The sequence below is a fragment of the Malus sylvestris genome, chromosome 9 (assembly GCF_916048215.2).
Source record: "Malus sylvestris chromosome 9, drMalSylv7.2, whole genome shotgun sequence".
Lineage (NCBI taxonomy): Eukaryota > Viridiplantae > Streptophyta > Magnoliopsida > Rosales > Rosaceae > Malus > Malus sylvestris.
Window position 1 is genome coordinate 33800585 of NC_062268.1, and position 27978 is coordinate 33828562.

The 27978-nt window shown below is 36.9% G+C and overlaps 3 protein-coding genes across 4 annotated transcripts; 2 read left to right on the forward strand and 1 right to left on the reverse strand.

Annotated features, from left to right (window-relative positions):
• The first annotated feature begins 6081 nt into the window (after positions 1-6081).
• Positions 6082-8340, forward strand: LOC126634558 (2-methylpropanoate--CoA ligase CCL4-like). The gene is made up of 2 exons (XM_050305077.1): positions 6082-7958; positions 8054-8340. Exons 1-2 carry the CDS (start codon positions 6268-6270, stop codon positions 8064-8066), a joined length of 1704 nt encoding a protein of 567 aa, XP_050161034.1. The 5' UTR covers positions 6082-6267; the 3' UTR covers positions 8067-8340.
• Positions 8341-14579: 6239 nt separating this feature from the next.
• On the forward strand, positions 14580-17776 carry LOC126633996 (uncharacterized). Its single transcript, XM_050304489.1, has 4 exons — positions 14580-14738; positions 16816-16869; positions 16956-17330; positions 17477-17776. Exons 1-4 carry the CDS (start codon positions 14580-14582, stop codon positions 17774-17776), a joined length of 888 nt encoding a protein of 295 aa, XP_050160446.1.
• Positions 17777-21715: 3939 nt separating this feature from the next.
• LOC126634557 (proline-rich receptor-like protein kinase PERK3) lies at positions 21716-27551 on the reverse strand. 2 transcript variants are annotated; one of them, XM_050305076.1, is made up of 8 exons: positions 27178-27551; positions 26257-26700; positions 24767-25138; positions 24177-24374; positions 23276-23647; positions 22854-23097; positions 22625-22772; positions 21716-22394 (listed from the first exon to the last, which is right to left on the reverse strand). In XM_050305076.1, the coding sequence occupies exons 1-8, from the start codon at positions 27191-27193 to the stop codon at positions 22017-22019; spliced, it is 2172 nt and encodes a 723-aa protein (XP_050161033.1). In that variant the 5' UTR covers positions 27194-27551; the 3' UTR covers positions 21716-22016. The 2 variants fall into 2 exon arrangements, with proteins under 2 accessions (XP_050161033.1, XP_050161032.1); XM_050305075.1 differs by having other exon boundaries at positions 24177-24386; positions 27178-27550.
• Between the last annotated feature and the right edge of the window lie 427 nt (positions 27552-27978).

The following is a 27978-nucleotide window of genomic DNA, read 5'->3' on the forward strand; positions in this document are numbered from 1 at the left end:
TTAATGCCATCTATGATTGTCATGTTCCTCTTCTTGCCGATTTGAGGTCCACTGGAGTGAAGTTAGGAGTGGAAGATCGAGAGAAAGCCTTACTTGCGAATTTTCAAGTTAGGCCAATTTTAATTGATCGCATGCTTGAAGCTCAGATGATTGATGAAGATACCCAGGAAATAATTCAAGCAAGAAATCGAGGCAAGAAGAAAGATTTTAGAATTCGAGAAACTGATGGCATGCTTATGCAAGAAAACAGAATGTATATGCTGAATAATGCAGAGTTAAAGAAAGAAATCCTTGATGAAGCACATATTTCGGCATATGCAATGCATCCAGAAGGTACCAAGATGTATCATACCATTCGACCATTTTATTATTGGCCGGGTATGAAAAGAGAAGTTGTTGAATATGTGAGTAGGTGTGTCATTTGTCAGCAAGTTAAAGCAGAAAGAAATAAACCTTTTGGATTGATGCAGCCACTTCCCCTTCCACAGTGGAAATGGGAAAATATTACTATGGATTTTGTGTACAAACTTCCTTGTACACAGAATGGTTATGACGGCATTTGGGTGATAGTTGATCGGTTCACTAAGTCAGCACACTTTATTCCAGTGCGGGAAAAATACTCATTAAGTCGATTAGCTAAGTTATTGATATCGAAGATTGTGAAGTACCATGGTGTTCCAATTGATATTATTTCGGATCGAGACCCTAGATTCACTTCTAAGTTCTGGGTAGCGTTCCAGGAGGCTCTTGGTACAAGATTACTTTATAGTACGGCATATCATCCTCAAACAGATGGACAATCTGAGAGGACTATTCAGACATTAGAGAATATGCTGAGATATTCAGTGCTGCAATTTGGCGATGGTTGGCATGATTGTTTGGGTTTGATGGAGTTCGCCTACAACAACAATTATCATTCGAGTATTGGTATGGCACCATTTGAGGCACTTTATGGCAAGTATTGTTGAACGCCATTATGCTAGTCAAAAGTTGGTGAAAGAGTTTTGGTGGGCCCGGAGATTGTGGATGAAACTACTTAGAATATTTAGGTAATTAAGTCTAACCTGAAAGTGGCCCAGGATCGACAAAAGAGCTTAGCAGACAAGCATGCCACTGACTGGATGTATAATTAGGTGATTGGGTATTTCTAAAGCTATCACCATGGAAATGTGTTGTGCGGTATGGAAAGAAATGGAAGCTGAGTCCTAGGTACATTGGACCATATATGATCACCGAGCGAGTTGGTGAGGTTGCTTATAGACTTGAGTTGCCTCCAGAGTTATCAAGAATGCATGATGTGTTTTATGTTTTAATGCTTTGACATTATGTTGCAGATCCTTCACATGTGATTCCTCCTCAACCATTGGAAATTAATTCAGATTTAACTTACGACGATGAGCTGGTGACTATTTTGGATTTGAAAGATAAGGAGTTGAGGAATAAGACAGTGCATCTGGTGAAAGTTCTATAAAGAAATCACTCAGTGGAAGAGGTTACTTGGGAGACAGAGGATCGGATGAGAGAGATGTATTGGTATGGCACCATTTGAGACACTTTATGGCAAATCTTGTTAAACGCCATTATGCTGGTCAGAAGTTGGTGAAAAAGTTTTGGTGGGCCTGGAGATTGTGGATGAAACTACTTAGAATATTCAGGTAATTAAGTCTAACCTGAAAACGGCCCAGGATCGATAAAAGAGCTTAGCAGACAAGCATGCCACTGATCGGATGTATAATGTAGGTGATTGGGTATTTCTAAAGCTATCACCATGGAAATGTGTTGTGCAGTATGGAAAGAAAGGAAAGCTAAGTTCTAGGTACATTGGACCATATATGATCACCGAACGAGTCGGTGAAGTTACTTATAGACTTGAGTTGCCTCCAGAGTTATCAAGAGTGCATGATGTGTTTTATGTTTCAATGCTTCGACATTATGTTGCAGATCATTCATATGTGATTCCTCCTTAACCATTGGAAATTAATTCGGATTTGACTTACGACGAGGAGCCAATGACTATTTTGGATTGGAAAGATAAGGAGCTGAGGAATAAGACAGTGTATTTGGTGAAAGTTCTATGGAGAAATCACTCAGTGGAAGAGGCTACTTGGGAGACAGATGATGGGATGAGAGAGATGTATCCACACTTGTTTTATGACTATTAGTGGATGTATTTGTTGTGTATAATTTCGAGGATGAAATTTTATAAGGTAGGTAGATTGTCACAACCCGTCCCAGAATATTTAGTTTCAACGGTGTGAAATGACGGTTTTATCCTTGGACGTTGAGATTGTGATGTGTGTGACATGCTTTTGGGATGTAGACCAATATGTTGAGTTTCTAAGTTTTGGACTCAATTAAAATTTAAACTTTTGTTTGTTTTGGTTGGTGACCAAGTGAAGACACACACACACACACACACACACAAAAACAACCTCGTGCACACTCTCTCCTTCTCATTCTCTCGGCCTTCCTACAATTTCTGTACAAAACGTACGGATGAACACCAAACTCACATTTCCAAACGGATCGACATCAAGAAGGTAAGATTCAAACTCCTTGCAAGTCTCTGAGTTCATGTATGCCATTTTTAGATCGTGAAACCCTCAAAACCCCTCAAAACCATCACCCCCAATTTGAGTATTGTTCATGTGGTCGTAATTATGGATGTTTCAAGGGATTTTAAGCTCATAGGAAGCTTTAGGATGTTCTTACGAAGCTCGGAGAAGAAAAACCAAGAAATTGGACGTCGGGAAGTCGAGTTTGGCGAGTTTGAAAGTTGGCTGGAATTATCGTGCCTTCTCCGGCGAGATCCCGTGATTTTTAGAGCTTGAAATTGGTAAGAATGTGTTCTACTCGTTTTAAGCTTCAATTTGGTTTAAGTTTCATGAATTTTGGTGCAAAAATGAAGAAGTTAGAAGGATTTTTAGATTTTCCAGTTTCCGGCGACGGCGACGGTCGCCGGAGTTCGAAGGTAGGAGATGACGGAATATTCCGTCAATTTTGACGAAATATTCCTAATGGCGACTAACGGCGTTAGTTAAATTTAATAGAATATTCCTTAAATTTAAGGGAATATTCCTAACGGCCATTAGGCCTCAGTTAAGGTTTGGCCGCGCGTGGGGGCGCGTAGGGCCGTGCCCTTGCCCGCGCATGATGGCGCTTGAGGGCTCCAAAAATTATTTTAAAAATTTGGGCGTATTCCTGAGGTTGTGTAGATCACGTTGGTATATTTAAACACCTCATTTGAGCAATGTATGTGAAGTTATTAGCCAATATTGGTTATGTGCTTTAAATTAACGTTTTTATAGTTGTTTCGCATATAGGGGAGACTTATCCCGAGGACGAGTGCAGTCAAGGGCTACTTGGGGGCTACGACCCTTCGACATACCAGTGAGTGGGCTTTTGGTTTTAAATATATATGTATATGCTTGGTATCTTTCCTAGAAAATGAATTTAAATGAGTTATGACTTAAATTGCCATGCCAAATGTTTTACATTTAGAATATGCATATGATGTTTGCATATATATATATATAATTGTGGGGATGTGGACGCTCAGGTAAGTCCCAGGTGAGTTTATGAATTGTGAATGTGAATAACGGTTGTGATTAAATGGGGAACATTGAGCTCATAAACCTGCACCCCGGTGTTAGTGATTTAACCAGAGATATGGCACAGACCTGTATATAATGTCACCTCCCGAACCATATGCTCACATTGGATCCAAGTTAGGTGCACAGTCTTGTCGTACAAACCATTATATGTGGTTCCGACTCGTAGGTGACTAGCGATTTATCGCACAATTATAATGAGAATGTAGTAAGGAGCATAGTTATATTACACCCAGTCCTGTCGTACAAACTATTACAGTGGTTCCGACTCGTGTGCAGTGTAGTGCCGTATAGGTCACTTGCAGTGACTCCGGCTAGATTGACTAGTGAGCTATGAATTCAGCCGTATATACCTCTGCAAGGATTCCGGCTAATATGTTATTTTTCCAGGAATTTATTATCACCTAAGTTACTTATTCTGTTTCATATTTTGGCATGGCATACTTATGAAAATGGATATGTGAAGCATGAATTGAAATATATGTGTATATATACTTATATATTTATATTCCATTTCTGGGAAAATTATACATGTTTTACGGCGAGGGGTTAAAGCATTTGATAATGAAATGGTTTTGAAAAACTTTGTTTTTGCCCACTCACACTTTCTGTTTTGCGCCCCACCAGGTTTTAGATAAACTTGTTCGTTGGTGGTTCACGAGGATTGACTGGAGGTTCTGACAGACTATCACAAATGTAGGGCATATTTGGGTGTCGTTTAATTAGTGCTTGTTTTCTGGACTGAACTTAGGCTACTTATGCTCTGATTGTGTATTCACACATTTTCTAGCACTTATCTTAGCTAGTACTCTTATGAATTGGTTTTTAATTATTCGTATTCTCTATTATCATTATTGCTTCCGCATTGTGCACATGGCTACGTCACCCTCACGTGACGGCCAACATGCCCTGATTTGGGTCGGGGTGTGTCATTTAACCGAACTATTGGAGTTGGTATAATAGATATAGAGATCACCAACACATGTGTGCCTTATCTTTATTAAAAAAAAATGATACAAATATAATATAAAAAATGTGGTAAAAATAATATTTTTGTTTATAAAGTGCCCGTAGTTGTTGGTAAGATTCTTAATTACCAAAAAATGAGTGATGTTATGAGATTCACATTTCACATCTAACTCATCTATCAAAAAGACATGGGGGCGTACACAATAAATGATTTAGTATTCGTCAACAGTGAAAAAAAGAAATGAAAAAAGATGCATGGTTTAGTATTCGTCAACTGTAAATTAGAGCATCTTTAATAGAAGATACAAAATATTTTAGAGGTTTTTTAGCTAAAATGATTTATGAGATTTGTTTAACATGGTTTAGTATTCGTCAATTGTAAATTAGAGCATCTTCAATGGAAGATAGAAAATATTTTAGAGGCTTTTTAGCCAAAATGGTCTATGAAATTTGCTTAACTCCTCACTTTGGTTCCTAAGATTTGAAATCAATATAAATGATCCTTGAGATTGTCTACCATTAATTATTTTGGTCATTCAGTGAATAGTTATGTTAAATAAAAATTTAAATGACAAAACTACCCGTAATTTAGTAAACAATAGGCCAAAATAATTTGACAAAATTTGAGGGTATTTTTGTCATTTTATCCTTATTTAATGGAGATTTTTCATCAAAGAACTAAAATGATTGATGGTGGACCAACTTAGTAACTAATTCTAGCGATTTCAAATCTCAAAGACTAAAGTGAGGAGTTATGCAAATCTCAGGAATCATTTTAGCTAAAAAGCCTACTTTAAATATGCATTTTACATTTGTCGTTGGTTTGACAATTCTAACAAAAAGGATATAAGTAAATGGTGGTTTATCCACGAACCCATTATTATTTTTTACACACCCCTCTAAATTTTCGGTTATCTGATCGAATAAATTGATGAAGATTAGTGGATAAAAATTAACACAGTGTATGAAAGGTAAAAAGAGGAGGGTAAATAACACCAACCTAATTAAATAAAAATATAAAACCAAAAAAAAATTAAAAAAAGAAAAAAGAAAAGTAAACGAAATTTCAAATCACATCTTTGATTTTTACATCTTCCAAAAATATAAAATGAATTATAAATTATATCTTAGTTAGAAAGCTCCAACATCTACTACTCAGGTTAATTAAAAAACACCTTTTTCCTTGTATTAATATGATGTTTTCAACTTGAGAGATTTTCTCGGAACACCACATAATGTTACACAATTGAACGGAGACTTAAAAAAAAATATTTTCAATTGTATAATGACATGAGATGTTTTATCTGATGCTCCGAATACATTGAATAAAAACTCTCTTTGAACTGATTTAAACAGTTGATTATCTTGTCCACAAGTGCTTTTGTTGGGGAAATTTTTTAGTATGCTGAAACACTATTTTATACACTGAGTGTTATAATATGAGTAATTTTTTTTGTTGGGGAAATCTTTGATGTATCTCGTCTTCTTTCAGTGAAAACTATCTGTTGGTCCAAAAGTCTTCGCAACATGGTCCACTTGTTAAACACCGTGCAGACACTAATTGTCCTTTTCTGTAATCTGAATGTATATATAAGTTAGAGAACCAACACCAACAGCAACACCAAAACCACTTCCTTGCTCGCTTCCTCTCTCTCTCTTTCTCATTGTCAGTTACGTTAAACTCGCAATGGAGCAGCTCAATCCCAGCCCTGCAAATCTCTGCCCTCTCACTCCCCTCACCCTGCTAGAAAGGGCAGCCATCGTCTACGGCGACTGCCCCTCCGTCGTCTACACCACCACCACCTACACGTGGTCCCAAACACACCGCCGATGCCTCCAGCTGGCCTCCTCCCTCTCATCCCTCCTCGGCATCAAACGCTCCCAAGTCGTCTCTGTAATCTCGCCCAACACCCTTGCCATGTACGAGCTCCACTTCGCCGTCCCCATGGCAGGAGCCATCCTCAACACCATCAACGCCCGCCTCGACGCCCGCACCGTCTCCGTCATCCTCCGCCACAGCGAATCAAAACTCATCTTCGTCGACCACCTCTTTGCCTCTCTCGTACTGGAAGCCCTCTCGCTCTTCCCACCTCAGCTTCCTCGTCCCCAACTCGTCCTCATCACCGATCATCCGAAGGACGGATCAATTCCTACCGTCGATCATTTCATCGACACTTACGAGAGTCTAGTGCGAAAAGGGGATCCTTTGTTTAAGTGGGTCCGGCCGGTTTCCGAGTGGGACCCAATCGTTTTAAACTACACGTCCGGAACGACGTCGGCTCCGAAGGGGGTTGTGCATTGCCACAGAGCCGTTTACAACGTGGCCCTGAGTTCCCTCACGGACTGGTCCGTGCCCAAAAACTGCGTCTACCTATGGACCCTACCGATGTTCCACGCAAACGGGTGGTGCTTCCCGTGGGCCATGGCCGCCGTCGGCGGGACAAACATTTGCGTCCGCAAATTCGATGGCCCAAAAATCTACGAATTAATCGAAGATAACGGCGTCACCCACATGTGCGCCGCGCCCGTCGTGCTCAACATGCTCATCAACACCCGGAGGTCCGACCCGCTCCGAAACCCAGTTAACATTCTTACCGGTGGGGCTCCGCCGCCTTCGAGCGTCTTGCTCCGGGCCGAGTCGATCGGGTTCGTAGTGGGTCACGGGTACGGGATGACCGAGACAGCGGGGGTCGTGCTGTCATGCGCATGGAAGCCGGAGTGGAACAAACTCCCGGCGATGGAGCAGGCGAGGCTGAAAGCGAGGCAGGGAGTGATGACGATCGGTATGACGGAGGCGGATGTGGTGAATCCGGATTCAGGTTTGAGTGTGAATCGGGACGGGTTGGAAATCGGGGAGATAGTTTTGAGAGGCGGGTGCCTGATGCTCGGGTATCTGAAGGATGCAGCGGGAACTGCCAACTGTATGAAAGACGGCTGGTTTTATACAGGTGACGTGGGGGTGATGCATCCCGACGGCTATTTGGAAATCAAGGACAGATCCAAGGACGTTATTATAAGCGGGGGTGAGAACATGAGCAGCGTGGAGGTCGAGTCCGTGCTGTATGGGAACCCAGCTGTCAATGAGGCGGCGGTCGTGGCGAGGCCCGACGAGTTTTGGGGGGAGACGCCGTGCGCGTTCGTGAGCTTGAAGAGTGACGTCAGCCCAAAGCCAACGGAGAAGGAGATCATTGAGTATTGCAGGGGGAAGCTGCCGAGCTTCATGGTGCCAAAGACGGTGGTGATTAAGGACGAGCTTCCCAAGACTTCCACCGGGAAGATTCAGAAGTTTTTGCTGAGGGAGATTGCCAGAGGGATTGCGCTGTCTTCGTTATTTCCGCCGCTGGCGGCAGTGCCGGCGTCGCGGACGACAAATAGGATGTAAGGGAAACCTCGGACGAGTTTCGTATTTTGTTTTATGAAGTTGACTAAAATTAGCAAAGATTCTAAATTATGGTGGTTAATTTATTTTGCAGGTGCATTGCATGATGACGTTGGACGTTGGAAGCATTTTGGTTCGCCGGATTTGCAATGGCGGGAAGTTTGGACTACGTACATGCTTATGATATTTGCTAGGAAAATTACGTGCATGCTTTTGGCGGCTGAAATGGTCGTATCAGTTGTAGTTTGCCATCTCTGACTGTGTAACCTTATACATATAATTTTTTGTTTTTTTTTTATATATCTGTTGTTAAAATAAATTTCGAGTACGAATCTCTTTTTTTAATAAATTTAAGGGATCTTTAAATATTGGTCCTCACAACTCATGTATTCTAAACATAAACCCACATATAATCAAACATTCAACAAAAACTCAAATGTCAAATAAATTGCCACGTAAGAATAACCTACTATTACAAATTATTTACAATTTTTTCCACCACCCTTTTATCCGTTTCTCACGCACTTGAATTTTAGCTTCAATCAAGGGCATTAAAATCTTATTAATCATCCTAATGTTTTTTAATAATTTTTTTAATCTCTGTACAATCTAATGCATTACCTAAAGGGTTGATTTGAGATTGTGGTTCTTTAAAAAAAAAGCAACTCATTAAAAAATCTAGAACATTAAATGTGTTTGGTAAAACAAAAAAAAAATTTATTAAAAAAAAAAACTGCTATCAGTGAAAGTAGAAAAGCAGAAGTATAGTCTACCATATTTCTAGAAAAAATGCTTTTTTTTTTCAAAGCATAGTAATCAAAGCTCATTTAATAACTTTTCAAATGGCAAGTATACTCCCATATATTTTACAAAATTACAATTTTTGCCCCTACATTATTGTCTTTGACAATTATTATACCACATTAAATACTATATCATTTTTAGTCATTTAACATATTCAAAGCAATATATAAAAGTTTAACAAACACTCAAACATTGCTTTTTTTTTGTAATTTTTTTTATTAAAAGCACTTTTACAAAAAAAAGGTTTACCAAACACTTAACAACCTTATTTTATAGCTGTTTATTATCATAACACAACAAATTTTTTTTTTTTAAAAACACAGCAATACCAAACTAGCCCTAAATCTTGACTACATTATTTTTCAGGATAAATTATTCTCCTATATATAATAGTAAAACGTTTCTACTAATTTACGTATATAAACAATATTGGCGTATATACAAAGAAATAATATTTCTTTTGGCAATTTACCTATGATAATTTCTTCTTTGAACATTTACCTATGATATATTCTAATAATATTCTCATATTTTGCTGGTAATTTACCTATAATATAATAGTAGGTACATTAAGAGAAAGTAGGTAAATTATGTACGTAATTACCAATTTACCTACATTTTGTATATTTTTATGTCCATTAATTTATATTATATTTAAGGTACAATAGTTTACCTATATATAACATGGACACATTGTAATGGTAAATTGGAGTTCGAAGTGTGCCAAAACTTTAGGCTTTTCTCCTTTTTAAATTGGGTAAGAAAAGGAAAGATTGAACCAACAAATCCCTCAATGTGTGCCAATTGAGAAATGATTATCAAGTTACCACTTAATACTACGGTATAGTTATATTCTTCTTCACTTGTAAGTGAGAGGTCTTAGGTCCGATTCTTGCCAAATGCGAGTTTGAACCATATTATTATCAGCCCATTGTAAGGCTAAGTCCACCCATCCCCTAATGTAGATAATATCGTTTGTTTAAAAAAATGATTATCAAATTGATATTAATTGATCCAAACCAACAAGTCCCTACACATATATATATATATGTGTGTGTGTGTGTGTGTGTGTGTGTAAATATTCATTTTGTAAAATCATTAATTCTCCCTTACAAACAGTGTGAAATTAATTGTGTACATCAAACAAAAATAAGGGTTATTTTAGACATATGAAATTTTTTAATATGTAAAGTCAAACATAATTAATGAATTTTCTTATGTGGAGTATGGTCTATGAGTTTTATTTGAGTAAAAAAACTTATGTCGGTATATATATATATATAATTTTTTTTTCCCCTATTTTTTGAGTTGAACTTATGTAGGTTTTATGTAGAAAAAATTTAGTTTTAGGGACAAAGTCATATTTTCAATAAATTTAAATATAATTTAAGTTTGATTATTGTTTGACATCTTGACTAGAAAAATAGAAAATCCGTCGCCCGGCATCGCACGTCGATGTTTGATGACCGGCGAGTAGGTTGAATATACTTGGGTTGGTAGGTGTATGTTGTAATCGTCAAGCATGACGGTCACGACTATTTCATTTGGTGTAGATTTCTTGTCGCAAACACTTCGCAGTCTCACTTCATTTCAATATTTTGGGAATTGAAAAGTCAAACTTGAATTTAATAAAAGAAACGTATAAGACCGTACGAGAGATTTTGCTTCATGGCATGGGGATATTTTTTAACGGGATCAAAATTTTAAATTAAATTTGCGAATCAAATGATATGTTATAAGTAATAAATAAACACGTAAAATAATACTTATGCAATAATCTAATCATCAATATTTACATCATAAAGATAATGCTAGGGAAACTAAATTTGCAAACTAAATGATATGTTACCAATATAATTGAGCATGTTAACTAATGCTTAAATAACAAACCAATCATCAACTTTCATATCATTTAATTTCCAAAATTTAGTCTCCCTAGTATTACTCTTAAAAAATTAGTCTCCCTATAGCATTATCCGTTAAAAAATATCCCCATGCCATGAACTAAATTCATCCACTAAATTTCATAAACTAAATAATATGAAAGTTAATAATTAAATTATTACATAATTGTTGATTAATGTGACTATTTCATATTGTTGACATATAATTTAATTTCTAAATTTAGTCTATAAATTTAATTTCTCTAACACTACTACAGAAGTAAGTGAGTGAAGTTGTCAACAAGATGAAACGTGAGATTCAACTCTTTGCTAATAAAGTACCAATTCATGTATACGCCGCTATTGAGTGAGTTAGTCGCATGAGAGATTTTATTTATTTATATATTTTATAAGTGGGTTGGTGGGTGTTGTTAAGGTCAATTTGGTAACAAAGGAGGTGTTTTTAGAAAAGTTAAATTTTGTTATATATAGAGGAGAATAGTTTGAGAGAGAATGAGAAAATTCTTAGAAATTTTTTTAGTGTTACAATGTGAGGTATAAGGGAAATTTGGAAAAATAACCACAATTTGGACCTCATATAGAATTATAGCCACCCTTTTAAATTTATGATAATTATAACCAAAAGTTGACATAAAAATACTAATATACCCTTAAAATTACCAAAACGCAAAATTAAAATATGCAAACCACCGTAGACGGATTCAACGGATTCCACTTCCCCTTCAATTGGATTCGAAGTCAGAGCCTTTGAACACAAAATTCCTAAATCCTTTAAGCTATCACATTTCAAGCTCTTTTAGTTCTTCTTCAATCGTATATGAATCCAATTGACGATTTTGGTCTTCTGTATTTTCTTTTTCTACTCCCCATTCTTTTACTTATGTCTTCCAAAACTTAATAACGTTCTGAACAAAAAAAATTGTTAGAAGTGGGTCTTTTTATCGGCTTTCTTCCAAGTTTATGATGGAATAAATCAAAATTAACAAATTCTATTTGTTTCGTCAGATTTCAAGATGGAAAATAATTTGGGGATTCACAAATGGTGCCAAAAGGAATAAATTTGAACCCAAATCAGCGATCTGGGGACTAGGAATTTTGTAGCCCCTCTGGTTTGTTTTCAAATCTTTTTTTATCTTGAAGGTCGATTTTTTCATGGTTAAGAGCAGCAAATGAGGAATGTTTTAGCCATTAGGGGTATTTTAGTACTTTTATATCAACTTTTGGTTATAATTATCATAAATTTAACATTGTGGCTATAATTCTATATGGGATCTAAATTCTGGTTATTTTTCCAAATTTCTCGAGGTATAACCACCTTTAGATTTTGTTTTTTATTTCTTAGTGTTCAACTTAGGTTTTGTTTTCTATTTTTTTTTATTTATCATTAATTGATTTAGGTGGGTGTAAAAAGAAGTTTAAAACATTGGGTAGGATTTTTGACACACCCCGACCCAGAATGTCCACAAGGACTCCGAATCGAGCTATGTTGGCCGACACCTGGAAGGTGACGAAGCCATAAAGTGTGATGATGTGGAAAAATATGAATAAATTTGAACCTAAGAGTGCCTAAATACCAGAGTGCGCTAGTAAGCGGGAATGAACCCACTTCACACGTGACGTTAGATCATAACTAAGTATAGAAGAGTGGACAAAGATTATACCCTCAGAAGTAGCCACCTATCCTGAGATTTGCCAAGAATCCTCGTCGATACGAACATTCAGCAATTAAAACCAGGGGGCGCAAAACAGAAAGTGTGAGCGGCAAAAACAAAGCTTTACAAAACAATTTCACTTATCAAAAGTAATAATCCCTCGCTGTAAAGCCTGAATAATTTCCCAGAAAATAGAATACATATCTATATCGAAACCATACTCGGAATAGCGAAATCGACACGTAATGAAATAAGTAAACCAGGTGAAATAAATCCATGAAAAGTAATATGTCAGCCGAATCCACCTATTGTGGCATGTATGACTGAACTTATAGCTCAACCAATATCCAAGTAATATGTCAGCCGGATCCACCTTTTGTGGCATGTACGGCTGAACCCATAGCTCATCACATATCCAAGTAATATGTCAGCTGGATCCACCTCTTGTGGCAACTAATATGTTAGCCGGATCCACCTCTTATGGCATGTACGACTGAACTCATAGCTCATTACATATCCAAGTAATATGTCAGCCGGATCCATCTCTTGTGGCATGTACAGCTGAACCCATAGCTCATCATATACCCCTGCACACGAATCGGAACCACCTTTAGTGGTCTGTATGACAAGACTAGGTATAAATAAGTAAGCTCAAGTGCTACGATCACGTAAAGACTATGCGAATAATCGCGGGTCACCTACGAGTCGGAACCACCTATAGTGGTCTGTACGACATGACTGTGCACCTACCCTGGATCCAAGGTGAGTGTAAGGTGCGGGAGGTGAACATCAAGTGAAGGACTGTGCCCTGGCCACTGGCGGGAGCACTAACACCGGGGTGCAAGTTTATGAGCTCTAACTGCATCTATTATAACATGTACGAGTCATGGACAACCTATACGATAGTGTTGGAGTTGCCTATCATTGCAACCTGTATGACAAAGTCGGAGTAGCCTAAAACATACATGTAGTCATGCCATAACTTCATTATTTCAACTAATATCATAAACTCACCTGAACTTACCTGGGTCTTCTACGTTCACCTTCGCACTTCAAAGCGTTCACAATAATTATGTGCAAGTAATATACATATGGATATACCATGATGCAATCTAATACTCAACCATGTCATAGCATTTTCAATTATATACATATATATATATATGTATAATATGGCATAAAATGCATAAGTTGTAACGCCCTACTCCCGAACTATTTATTTTCGAGAATAATTATCGGTTATAAACCCAATTAGACACTAGTTTAATTAACTATCATTACTTACGTTTCCTTACTTCAATTTCTTGATTCTTCACACATTGATTTATGAACAACATATAACGTCTCGCTAAACTGCCTACGTACCCATAACAGGAATCAAGCCATTCGTAGTTCACACCAGTACTTCAAAGCATTTACAGTAATTATATGTAGGTAATATGCATAAATCAATTTAAAAACGTTTGTGAAATTATCAATCATAGATACATATATAATATACACGATATAAAGGAAAAGACCCACTCACCTGAGGTCCGTACTACAACTTCCTAGCACGCATATCGAGACATCACGAACCAATGTCACCTAGAACAATTATCAAATCACGTCTAAGAGTTCTTATCGATAGAATACATAATTTACAGAAAAACACATCCCTACGTAATTTACTTTGGAAGATCTGCATCACAGATCTCCGATCCATTACTTCCAAAGATTCACATTATGTTCTTAGAACCACGTCCTAATATTTCATTATGATCCAACGGCCGAATCTCAGCCAATTGCCAAAACCAAGTGGCAGTCAACATTTTATTTTATGAACTTACAAATCCAATTCTGGAAGATTTGTACGTTGGATTCCTGATCCATAAGTTTCTATGGTCCTCAAATATTACGTACTATAATGTATTAAAGTTTGGTGACGATCTAACGGCCGGATCGTCGATTCACACTTTTACCAAAAAACGTGACGTAGAGAATTTAGGTTCCAACCATCAACCTAAGTCATACAATTACCAAGATTGAACTCAAGGCATCTAATTTAGCCTAAGAATGACATCGACGGCCCCTTGGCCACACGCCGCCGTGGGTGGTGGTCGGCCGCCCCGACTCGCCGGAAAATTCAACTATTTCTAAAACTTACTAAATTTTACAGAAATGAAGATCTCAATTAGAAGAACAAGTTTTATACATGTGGCTAAGTCCAATTTAGCCAGGAAATGTTCCAATTTCACTCAAACCCTCCGGAAACCCTAAGATGGGTGTTCTTCTATTCGAATTCCTCAATGTTCCAACACCCCTACAACTGCTTGGGTCTTGTTCCTGGGTCCAAGAGGAGTTGATTAAGGGTGGTGAAACTCGCCGGATCGGAGGAATCACCGTCGATCACCTCCGGTGCTCTGGTGATGTTCTTCGTGTATTTGGGCCTAAAACTCTTTAATCTTGAGCGAAGATGGAAGAAGAAAGATTGGGGAAGATGTTGCAGGTGGTGGATATGGTGTTCCACGAAACAAAATGGCAGAAATTGGTTGGATTTTGACCGGTTTGGGTGTGCAGGTGCACTGCCCGACGAGAAGGTTTTTTTTTTTTTTTTTTTCCTTCTCCCTTCTGGATTGGTTCTCATTTTCCTCTTTTAAAATTGATTGGTTACCACTCCCACATGGTGGGAGTTTGAATTAATTTATAACTAAACTTTAAATAATCAATTTCAAATGTCTGTAACTATACCAATATAATCCGGATTCGCAAAACGGTTTTCGCCTTTGCATTCGTACCAACGAGTACTACACAAATGCGCTAAGTGAATAAGACATACGTTTCTCTACACGTTGGTCAATGAAAGTCAAAACCTTCACCTCTAGGGCATTTTCGTAATTTCATTCTTTTAAAATTTATAAAATCGTAGAACTAGGGACGGGTTGTCACAGTTTTCATATGAGAGGGTAGTCAAAAAATAATTTTCGGTATAAGGAGATAATTATAGATAAATAGATAAATCAAACAGAATGTCTTTGTAGAAAGTAAGTTAAGCGTAAAAAATAGAGATATAAAACATTATAACAAATAAAAGAATTTTCTTTTTTGGGTAGGAATTGCGTGAAAAGAAACGCTTTTACAATAAGGAATTCATTAGGGCTATGTTTCAGTGAGGGATTTCTGAGTCACAATGAATTTGAGATCAAATTAATAAAGAAGTAACTGCAAAATGTTAGATAGAGTGAATTAGAAATGTTATTCATGAGCATTGTAAATGCATGTAGATTGTAAATGTCACTTTTCAAGTAGTGATTTACAAATCGCTCTTACATATTTTTGCAATGCTCATGAACGACTTTTTTTAATCCTCCTCTTCCAACATTTTGTAGTATATATATATATATTTTTAATAGTTTAGCCTCAACCCTTGAGATGTATAAATATCTCATCCAACACATAGCCTAAAAGTTTATACCTAATAGCACCGTATTTTTTTTCTGTGTGTGAAACAGGAAAATTCTTTTGTGTGTGGCCTTTTTTTTTTTTTTTGGGAAATAAATAATATTTGTTAAAAGGGGAACTTTTGTAACAGATAAGGGGCCAAATACAGGCTTTGGGTCGAAAAATCAAACCATAATAGAGGTTGGTCTATGCCAAGGCCGGCCCAGGCCCAGTGCCATAGGGGCAACTGTCCAGGGCCCCAAAATGAAGGGGGCACCAAAATTAAAAAAAAAACTCATATAACTAAGTATAAAATAAAAAAATGTTCACAACCTAAATAGGGGCTGGCAAGAGCCCAAGAGGCAACAAAAGGGCCCAGAAAGGACCCAACCGCATATTAGAAAATAAAAACAAAAAACAAAAACAAAACATAACAGGGACCACTCGGTCCCAATTAAAAACCCTAATCCCTAATACTTCCAACCTTTCCCGATTCCCCACCCCCCCTTTTGTTCCCTACATCCCCCACTTCTCTGCTGCCGTCCCCTGCCTCTCCCTTTTCTTTCTCTCAATCCATTTATTGGTGCAAGCTTTAATGTTTTGGTGTTTCCTCTTGAGTTGGCAACTCAAGTCAACTCTCAAGTCTCAATTGCAAGCTGCGGCAAGTAGCTAGACAGGCAGGGCCATAGGGCATCCTCTACACTCCTCAGCTCAGTGTGCCGCCAGGTCATTCACCATTGGCATTGGTAGCAAGTGCATTCACTCACCACCAACCCTTTTGAGTTTTGAGGTAAACTAATTTTTTAAATTTGAATTATCAATTTATAATTTAATATAAAATTTTGCAATGCAAGTGACATAGAATTATATGATAAATTGATAATTGATGTATAGAATTATTGTTGTTGATGAATTGAATTCTTGACTAATTGATTATTGAATTATTTAATTTCATTTCAAACCCAATTTTTAGGTTCAATTTTTATAATATATTAGACTATGTGTTAGTGTTTTTATAATATATAATGTGTTGGAATGATAATTTTGATAGGAAAATTTTGTTATATCATGTGTAGGTAATTTTTGCAAACAAATTATCGAATCCATGTCTTTTAGGAAACAACTCTCTGGTAATATGAAAAGAAAAAAAAAGGCAAAACATAACGAAATTGCCGAAAGTTTAAGAGGATCTCTTAATAAATTTTTCTCTACAAAGAATGAGTCAGTTGAAAATTTGAGAGAAAATGATGTTGGTGAAGAGCCACAAAATGTTGTTGGGGAGTCTCATGATCATGAAAATGGTAGTGATTTAGAAGAAAATGTTAGTGATGAGTCTCAAGACCATGAAAATGGTGGTGATGTGGATTTAAATGTTGATGATGATCATATTGGTGTAGAGGAAAATATTGAATCTCCTGAACCTATTTTCCATTTAAACATTTATGATCCAAGAGTTTGGGATGGTCTTAATGCAGAAATGAGAGACTTACTTGTAGAAAAGGGGCCAATTCGAGAAACTAATCTCACTAATCCTAAGGACAACTCTCTAGAAAATTTTCCTCACACTACTATGATCGAAAATTACCAACAGGTGAAATTTATGATAGAAAATGGCTCGTGTACTCAAAAGAGTTGGATAAAGTCTTTTGCTTTTGTTGTAAATTGTTTAAAACAATTGCCTCAAAAAGTGAGTTAGCAAAAGATGGAATTAGTGATTGGAGACATCTTGGTGTGAAGCTTGACCAACATGAAAAGAGTAAAGAGCATCTTACTAATTCAAGAACTTGGGTTGAGTTGAAAAGTAGATTGACAACAAATCATACAATTGATAAAGAATTTCAAATGCGAATCAAGAAAGAGACAAATCATTGGAAACAAGTGATGCTTATAATTATTGCTGTTGTGAAATGTCTTGCCATACGTAATTTAGCATTTCGTGGAACAAATGAAAGACCTTATGAAGACTCTAATGGAAACTTCTTAGGTTTACTTGAAATGATTGCAGAGTTTGATCCAATAATGCAAAAGCATTTTTGACTCATTGAGAATAAAGAGATTCATCACCACTATTTGAGCCATAAAATCCAAAATGAGTTGATAGCTACTTTAGCTTCAAAAGTCAAAACCGCAATCATTAAAAAAGTAAAAGAAGCCAAATTTTTTTCTGTCATTCTTGATTGTACTCCTGATGCAAGTCATGTGGAACAAATGACTTTAATTTTGAGATGTGTTGACTTGTCAAGTAGGTCAATAAATATAAGGGAGTATTTCATGGAGTTTTTAAGTGTGGAAGATACATCAGGACAATGACTTTTTAATGAGTTGCAAGATGTCCTAAAGTCTCTTGATCTTGATATTGATAATGTGAGGGAACAAGGTTATGATAATGGATCTAACATGAGATGGAAACACCAAGGTGTCCAAAAAAGATTGCTAGACATAAATCCCAGAGTCTTTTACATGCCATGTGGTTCTCATTGTCTTAATTTAATAGTTTGTGATATGGCAAGTTCATGTCTTAAAGCAAAATTTTTTTTAGAGCATGTCAATGCATATATACGGTGTTTTCCAACTCTACAAAGCGTTGAAATATTTTGCTTGAACATATTGATGGTTTAACTTTGAAGTCATTGTTAACTACTCGATGGGAAAGTCACATTGAAAGTGTTAAAGCAATTAAATCCCAAGTAGCCCAAGTTAGAAATGCTTTGTTTACGTTGGTGGAAATTACTGAGAATCCCCAATTGAGTAGGGATGCAGAATGTTTAGCATCAGGAGAACTTTCCAATTTTGATTTTGTATTAAGTTTGGTTATTTGGTATGACATTTTGTTGAAGATGTACATGGTGAGCAAAAAATTACAATCTAAAGACATGCGTCTTGATGTTGCTGTAAAGGCATTGGAAGCACTTGTTACATTTTTTGAAAACTACCGAGAAACTGGTTTTTCTTCTGCCATGCGTGATGCTAAAGAAATTGCACTTGAATCAGAAATTGACCTTGTTTTTCAAACTAAACGTCATAGACCTAGAAAAAGACATCATGATGAAGTTGATGGTAATGAGAGGGAACAACAGTCTGTTGAAGAATCATTTAGAACAAATTATTGTCTTGTTATAGTGGATATTGCTCTTTCTCAACTGAAACACAGGTTTGAATAGTTAAAGACTTTTGAATCTATTTTTGGCTTCTTGTTTGATGCACTGAAGTTGATTTCATTGGATGATTAACAACTAAAAGAAAATTATATGAATCTTGAAGCACATTTGAAACATGGAAATACCATGGATGTAGATGGAGCCGACTTATGTTCCGAATTATAGGTGTTGCAAATGATGTTACCTGAAGAAGCATTTTTCTCTAATAACCCTTGGACATCTATTGAAATAGCAAACTTTGTAAAAGAAACTGACATGTGTCCTAATGTCTTAATTGCCTATCGTGTACTGTTGACTATACCTGTGACCGTGGCATCTGCAGAAAGAAGTTTTTCAAAATTGAAATTATTAAAATCTTACTTGCGGACCACTATGACTCAAGATAGGCTAAATGGATTAGCAATCTTATGCATTGAAAAGGATGAGATTGAAGACTTGGAGTATGATGATATAATTGATGATTTTGCTTTAAAAAATGCGAGAAGACAATTTCTTAAAGGTTGAAATTTCAAGGAGTTTTGCTAGGAATGGTTGTATATAATTGTATTTTTTATTGTCGGGGTTTAGGTACTATGTCCCCCCCGTTGTATATTTTCTCAAGTAATATAATTTGGGCGTGAGAGCCTAGCCCCCCAGCTTCGACTGGATTCCAGCCCTCGTTAAATATATTTTTTAAACATATATTTCTATATTAAAAAAGGTCACATTTTGAGCTTTCGCACTGGGCACCCAAAAACACAGGATCGGCCCTGGTCTATGCAAACAACATTAATATACAGGCCAGCCCTTAGAATTTTGGAGCAAGTCAAATAATAAATTAGGGTGTTTAGAATTTGGTGTGTGTTCGGGAAATGCGACGAAAGAAGTAAATAGATTTGTTTTTCAAGTTAATAAGTACAAATTTGAGTCGTTTGACCCTTTTTCTTTTTGTTTTTTTGGGAAAAAAATAATATTTGTGTGTGAAAAAGGGGAATTTTTGTAACAGATAAGGAGCAAAATACAGGTTTTGGGTAGAAAAATTAAGGGAACTTTAACAAAAAGCTTCCAGTATTGTTCACTTTAACGAAAATGGGTGTGATATCCACACAGCCCTTTTTACTTCTCCCACACCTTTTTGATTTTCGGCAGTCGGATCGAATGAATTGAAGAAGATCAACGGATAGAAATTAACAAGGAGTGTGTGAGAAGTAAAAAGGGGTGTGTGGATAGCACACCCCTAACGAAAAATCACATTTTTACATTAAAAAGTCAATCATAGTACTATTTACTTTACCCTTTATTTTATCATTATTCTTAAAACTCAAAGTTTTCGAATTATTTTCATTAGTTTTCCTAAAAATGAAACTCCAACAGAGGTCAGTTTATGCAAACAACATTAATGCACAGGCCAGCCCTCAGAACTTGGGAGCGAATGGGGCCTTAGAATAAACAAGGGTATTTAGAATTTGGTGTTAGTTTGGGAAATAAGACAAAAGAAGTAAATAGGTTTGTTTTTCAAGTTAATAAGAACAAGTTTGAGTCGTTTGACATTTCACTTTTCACATACAAAACAGGTTTGTTGTTTTTTATTCAATTAATTATATAAAACAGTTAAATCTTACAAATGTTGGGTCAGCAACTCAATCCAAAAAATTATTGTATTTAGACAAGGCCTCAAAGTCTAAACTTATTATTTGAACAAACACAAAATTTGTAATAGTAAGTGTATATATATATATATAACAAAATAAAAATTGAAGGCCCCTTCGAAGTGGGAACTCTAGACCGCCCGCCTACTCCAACTACCCTCAATGTTGTCCTTGCTAATACAAGTTGAAGTACAAATTGCACAAACTATGAGCAAAAGGTAAATATAACATGTATCAAACCACTCATTAGAGATAACAAAAACTAATTGAGTAAATAAAAAAAGGAATCTTTAATGAAAAGCTCACGGTACTATTCACTTTAACGAAAAACCATATTTTTACACTAAAAAGTCAATCCTGGTACTATTCACTTTACCCTTTATTTTGTCATTTTCGTTAAAACTCAAAGTTTTCAAAAAAAAATCATTAGTTTTCCTATAAAAAAATAAAAAATAAAAAACCGTTGGAGCCCCATTTTGTTAAGCACTATCGTCGCATGTTTCCATGCAAAATGCTTGGTAAGAGCCATGCAAAGACAGAGTAATATTTATCCTCTTTTGTTGTATTTCAATTTTTCAGTATTTTAAGGACACTGTACGTACAGTCTAATAATATTCTTTTTTAATTATAAAGTAGGTCTCAAATTCGAACTTGTAATAAGTGAGAGAGATAAGGTTCAAGCTTTGAAAAACGTCAATAATCAAGATTTTAATTAACTCATTTCCCCCCTTTTTAAATGGGAGTTTTAATAAGAAGTTCTCGGTATTGTTCATTTTAACGAAAAATCATATTTTTACAATAAAAAGTCAATCATGATACTATTCACTTTACCTTTTATTTTGTCCTTATCGTTAAAACTCAAAGTTTTCAAGTCATTTTCATTAGTTTTTTTTTTATTTTTTATATATTCTCTTCTTCCGTCATCTTCCTGCTCTAAAGCCTTGCCGTCTTCTTTTCCTTCCCTTTCCTTTTAACCAACTTATAATAGGCATTTGTGAAATGTTTTCTGCTTTACAATCCAAGGCACCGTCTGCTGTGTCATTGTTCCTCCACGGATTCGGCCGCCGTGCTTGTGAGGGTGGAGAGAAAGCAGTAAGGCAGCAACTGCTAGCTACAGTCGTTTAGCCATCATTTCTCATTCCAATTTCAGTACCTACTCGATAACATGGATTTGAAAAGAACGAGGAAAATAAATAAACACGAAACCCTTGAACGCCAATTTCATGAACCAAGCTTACAAGGAATATACAAAATTTCATCCACAGTGCCGAGAACCACTGCCCGGAGGAATACTAAACAGCAGTTCCCCCCACACAAGGGACTACAAAAGAACACTCGCCCCTTTCCTCCCAACAAAAATCACAATCACAACACCTGACCCAGACTCAAAAATCAACCTGTATCTCCCCAACACAAAAGGGGACTGCTCCTAAGTTGCTATACCGGAAAGTTAGGGATCCTTTGAACAGAACGTAGACTTCTGTCAAGTAATCATCGTCCTTCGTGAAGATCTTCAGAGAAAACAGCTGCTCGAGAGACGTTGTCATTCTCAAAGGCACTTAGACCAGAGTAAGGACCAGAAGAGAACATCGAAGATGACACATCGGATTCAAAGGTTATTGAAGACTCCCTGTTATTGGGTCTGGCATTGGAAGACGTTAACATGGTATCCTGATATTCTGTGATTCGTTGCACCATCTTCAGTGATTGTACCACTTCACCCATTGTAGGGCGTTGGCTTGCCTCAGGAGCAACACAAGCGGCTGCAATTGTGCAAACTCGTACAAAATCCTCCGTTGGGTACTTTCCTTCAAGACTAGGGTCAGCGAGCTCATCCAGTCTATCCTTGTCTCTAAGAATTGGCCTCGACTGGATAATAGAAAAACCCACATGTATCACTTTCCAATCCAAAATTATAATGGCAAAATACCAATCAAGTATCATTTTTAATATGAAAAAAAAGGTTATACATTTATTGCTTGTTTTTTCTATTTTTTTTTCCCCTAAAGAATACCATGCTTGTTACGTTAAATCTTTTCAAGAGAAAATGGTCATTTTGAAACAGAGAATGAGCGGAGCAATGTATGAATAATACTAACCCAAGTGACTAGATTCTCCTGTCCGGCTGGCTGTGACATATCTACAGGCTTTCTTCCAGTGAGTAACTCGAGAAGGACAACTCCGTAACTGTAAACATCACTTTTAACAAGTAGGTGTCCAGTCATGGCGTACTCTGGAGCCACATACCTGCAAATCAAATAGTTACGTATTAGTGCATTCCAAATCATGGAAATGAAAAGCTTAAGGAGGGGAGAAATCGAGACCAACCCAAATGTTCCCATCACACGGGTAGAAAGATAATTTGCTCTGCCTTCAGGTGCCTGTTTGGCCAGGCCAAAATCAGCAACTTTAGCATGAAAGTTATTCTCAAGCAATATATTGGATGCTTTAAAATCTCTGTGGATGACACAAGGTTGTGAGTCTTCATGCAGGTAAGCAAGTCCTCTGGCAGCATCAAGTGCAATTTTCATTCGGGTGTCCCAATCCAAAGGACAATTTACCCCCAGGGGACCTGAGAAGGGAAGAGAGAGAGGTGTCAGTAAGGCACATCAAAAGAAAAGGTATAATTAAGATGTAAAATGTTTTCCATTTTCAACTGCTACACCCAAACTAAACAATTAAATGCATAAATTTAATAGAAACAGTTATTTTTTAGATGGCACATGGCAGTATGTGATTCAAGAAATTACCATGGAGCCAGGCCTCCAAGCTTCCATTTGGTACAAGCTCATAGCAAAGTAAGTTTTGTGAAGAGTCACGACTGCTATAGTACCCCACAAGTTTCACCAGATTACGATGATGCAGCCTGCTCAGCATTTCAACCTCAACCAAGAACTCCTTATCCCCCTGTTGCCCTCCATTGGTAAGTCTTTTAATTGCTACAGCTGTACCATCACTTAAGACACCCTTGAACACCCTGCCAAAACCACCCTCTCCGAGTATGCTTTCAAAGTTGTTTGTTGCTTGTTTAAGTTCTTCATATGCCAGAAATCGAGTGCTGCTTGGGTGAGGTAAAGATCCTACTGCTTGCACTGTATCAACAGTCCTCTGCTTTTCAGGGGCTGAAAAAGCCAAAAGGAAAAAGGAAGACAAAAGGCATGAGATAAACAACTTGAAAAGGAAACCTATACTATATCATGCAGAACAGTCATATTCAAATTTATATAAGTTCTTTGTTTTTGGGATAAAATCTATTTCAACTTTCTGCTTTGGTGTTTCAAGCAACATTTTTCATCAGACCCCAAATGTACTTCAGCTGGTTAAGTGGATTTAGATCATTGGAAATACAACTAGTTACAAGCTTTAACTTAATTTATACAGACGTACTTGCACAAATGCAACCATTTACTCATATTTTTAGGCATGATTTACATATACTTTTATTTTTAATAGCAAGAATTTATAGGAATATTATCTAGGTGACAATATCTTCATCATCTTGATGACTGCATACTGTGAAAGTGTAACTAAAAGTTGGTCCGCAAAATGTTTCCCAGCAGTAAGTTATGAACAGGATAATACCATAGATTATGGGCTTGGGAGGAAAAAAAAAACAAGAAAATGTACAAATCTGACAATTGAAACACATACCTGTTTCTATAAGAGATGCTTTAGTCTTCTCTTGACGGAATGTGCACAAACAAAGTATGAGCACAGATATAATGGCAATGAACAATATGCCGATGCCAATACCAATAATAAGACTCCAATTTGAATGCCTCCCTTTATCTGAAGCACTTAAGGATGTAAGAGTAGGGGGTGGATTTGCTTGGCCTTCCACTGGTGATGCTGCAATAGGAGCTTAAAAAAGAAAAGAAAGAAGAGCATGTTAAAATTCATACAAGAGATTTAACTTCCTTGAAGCAAGTAAGCCAACTATCAAAATAAAGAATGCAACATTTTCGGTAGTGCATATAAATTATTGCTCTACCCTTTCACAGTTTGAATAACACGCGAACACACCCCCAACATATTGTATGGTAAAAGCAAACAGACAGCTACCGTGATGCAGATTGCCAAATTAGCTATTTCGAAACTGTTACCATCAATTAAAAGAATGAAGATATACCTATTTAGCATGTAAAACATTACAGTCATATCAACATAAAGATTGACATCATATTGCAACCATATACAAGTATAGATGAATCTAAAACATTAGGGTAACATGTCAGAATTACCATGAGAAGGAGGTGGAGGCTTAAACCAAGTTATATTGAGGAGTTTGTAATCGCCCACTAATGCAGGGTTCAATTTAACCTTGTGCATGACAAGAGAAGAGTTTATTGTGGACGCATCACTCGCGGAGAAACTGGATCCTGAATTGGGAGTAATATCCATCGAAATATTTAATCTTGATAATCCGAGTACATAAAAGTTAATCAGCTCTATTTGAGAAACTTGCAAATGAAGCTCGGAAGCTAGTTCTTCAAGAAAAATATTCCAGTTAGGATTTTGTGAAACATTTAGGAGGAGAATATCAAGCTTTATGGGATAAGCACAGTGGCAACCCTGACTTCCCCGTCTCAGTACCATGTCTGGCTTGCAACAGTCTGGAAGGAGTGAAAAAAACACCTTTGTCAGTCTCAGCACTCTTACATTGCACAACATTGCAAACAAGAACTGGGTAGTTGATACATTAAATTTTAAGAAATTAAGTAAGAATTCTAGTGCTTCATCACAGGTACATAACTTCAAAACATACATTTAAATTTTTGGGGAAAAAAGAAAATAAATAATACAACGAAAGATGGAAAAGAAATGCATCAAGGAAACACAACAGCCAGTGCCTAATAAAATTTTATTACATCAAATCAAGACTCCCACCCAATTAAGATGTATTACACCAATAGGAATCTCCCGAAAATGGTTGGACAAAGAGGTTCAAAGAGAGACTAGATATTTGACCCTACCAAATAGAACCATATTGTCCATCCTCTTTTCAAATATCAATTTGTTCCTTTCTATCCAAATAGATTAAATAGAAGCCAAAACTGCACATCTTCAAAGTGTAATAGCCTTCTTCTTTTCCCCCATTCCAAATATGTTCGCAGTCAACAAAGAGTGACACTGTCATAGTTTCTTGGCCAGATTCCACACCACTCCAAAACACTTGAAACAGTCTACTCTACACACGCAAGCACGCATGCAATACATATAGAGGGATCCCCATTTCTAAGAAAAGAAAAGGACCACATGCACGGCACACTCTCAATGTGATCCTGTAATCCAATTTAATAACCTGGTATATTTTTTAAGGCCTCATTTAAGGATCATTCTTACAAAAAAATTAGCCAAATCAGATACCATTTAAGCCATCTTTACAGTGATTTAAAAAAAAATACACAAACCAAAATTATCATGATGGTAATCAGTCGTCCAATCATTTTTTATTTTGCTCATTTTAGTAAGGATGATCATTGAAGGAAGACATAAAACATATGGACAGCTGAAATCATGGAATAATTGCAGCAGATTGAATGTGGTCTCTTACTGTTCTTAGAACTATGGATCCCTTATGAGAAGGGCACTATATGTCTGTATGTGTGCGTGTGTCAAGCATATTAGTGATTATATCACATCTTAGTAGTGATCTGAAATGACCGAATTTGCAGACAGAGAGAGAGAGGGGGGGGGGGGGTATAAGATTGCAGTCCAGAGTGTAACTTACTGGAAATGGAAGGAGTGAGCGGGGGCTGTGCTAAACCAGAAGGAATTGTACCAGCACTCGACTGTGTTGGGGCGATATTCTTAAAGCTAGCAAGTGGAGGTGCCAAGCCACTCCTCTTCATTGATGGCTTTGACAATCGAGAAGCTGTAGGGGGGTGACCAGCAGTTATCAAGGGTCCATAAAAAGGAGGGTGTGCAGGAGATAGAGCAACTGGCGCAGCATGTGGCAAGAAATGTTTTTGCCAGCGTCTATGGTAGTGGGACACTGGCAAAGTGGCTGGCAGGGGTAGATTTGGCATAGCTGGTGCAGCCAAAGGTGCACTCGATAGAGATACTGATGGTGCTTTGAGTAAACCATAGGGTTCACTGGCTTCAGTGACGGATATCACATAACAGAACAAAAGCAACTGATTCATCACCAACCATTGAACCTTGTTCAATATTCCTGCATTGTTCATTCCAAAATAGAGTTCAAATGCACCTATCAAAAAACAACTCATGCTCGCAGAATACGAAAAGCTCTAAACTTGTTACTAATTTCGGGCTAATTGGCTAACGCAAATTTTACTGAGAATGGAATGAACGAAGAGATTAAAACATCCCTCACAAACTGAGCCCTAATTGAATGTCTTTTCTATGAGGGGGCAAACACATACTAATTATTTCGCCTTGTTTTCATTGCTTTTCTCGGCATCCAAACAAAGAATTACAAAAGTTACACTCTAGGAATACCCTCGTCGCCTTCTACTACTAAAATGTAATGGAAAATTCGATAAAATATACGACAATTATATAAAATAATAAAAACAATTAAGCTTCAACTAATCAATTATTCAACTGAGTCCTCACTTCAGCCTTGACCTAATCACCGAGATAATCGAAAATGACCTAAAAGAAATCGAATTAGCAGTTGGGATAGAACCTGTGAGCTCAGACATCACCGACGCCTCGATTACTAGGAAACGATTCAGATCTGAAACCAAAAGCGAGATCACACCCTTGACGAGCACAGCCTTGAACACGAAGCAACACTAGGAGGTGAAACAATTCCTAAAAGAGCTCAAACGAGGATGATCCAACGGCGGAGAAGTCGTCGTGAAGATGGGAACTCGGAGAAGTGAACTCGGAGCAGTCGTAATCGCCATCACCGAGTTGAATCGTTGGGACAGAGTGAGCTGAGTTCACAAGAGAGAGAGAGAGAGAGACTGGTAACTGTTTGGTGGAGGAGTCGTTGAGTTCATTCACTCTGTTATCAGCGCTGCCGCAGAAGCTTTTTGCTTTTCTTTTTTTGTTCTTTTTATATATTTTGGGTATGGGGAGGCGCACCGGCTTTTTATCCATTGTTGACGTGTGCTGCTGACTGTTAAGGGAAAAAGTGAACAAACAAAATTAACGGTAAAAAAAAGGACGTCTGGGTTGTTGTCTCCTCTGGTCAGGAAGAAGTTGGGATATTGGATGGCGTGCATCAACTACAACTATTGAACCTTGTGATGTTATGAGAAGGAACTCACAAAATTATAAAAATGTGTATATGTTAATCTTATTTTTAGTTGCGTCTTCTGAAACTTTATTGTAATTTTACTTTATTTTCTATAACTCAAAAGTTATCATTTTATTATCTGGAACTTAAAGTTCATTCTATTTTACTTGTGTACTCTCTTTTCTCTCAGAAGTTATAGGTTGTCTCCTAAAACGTATGTGCGAACCAACACTCAATAAAACT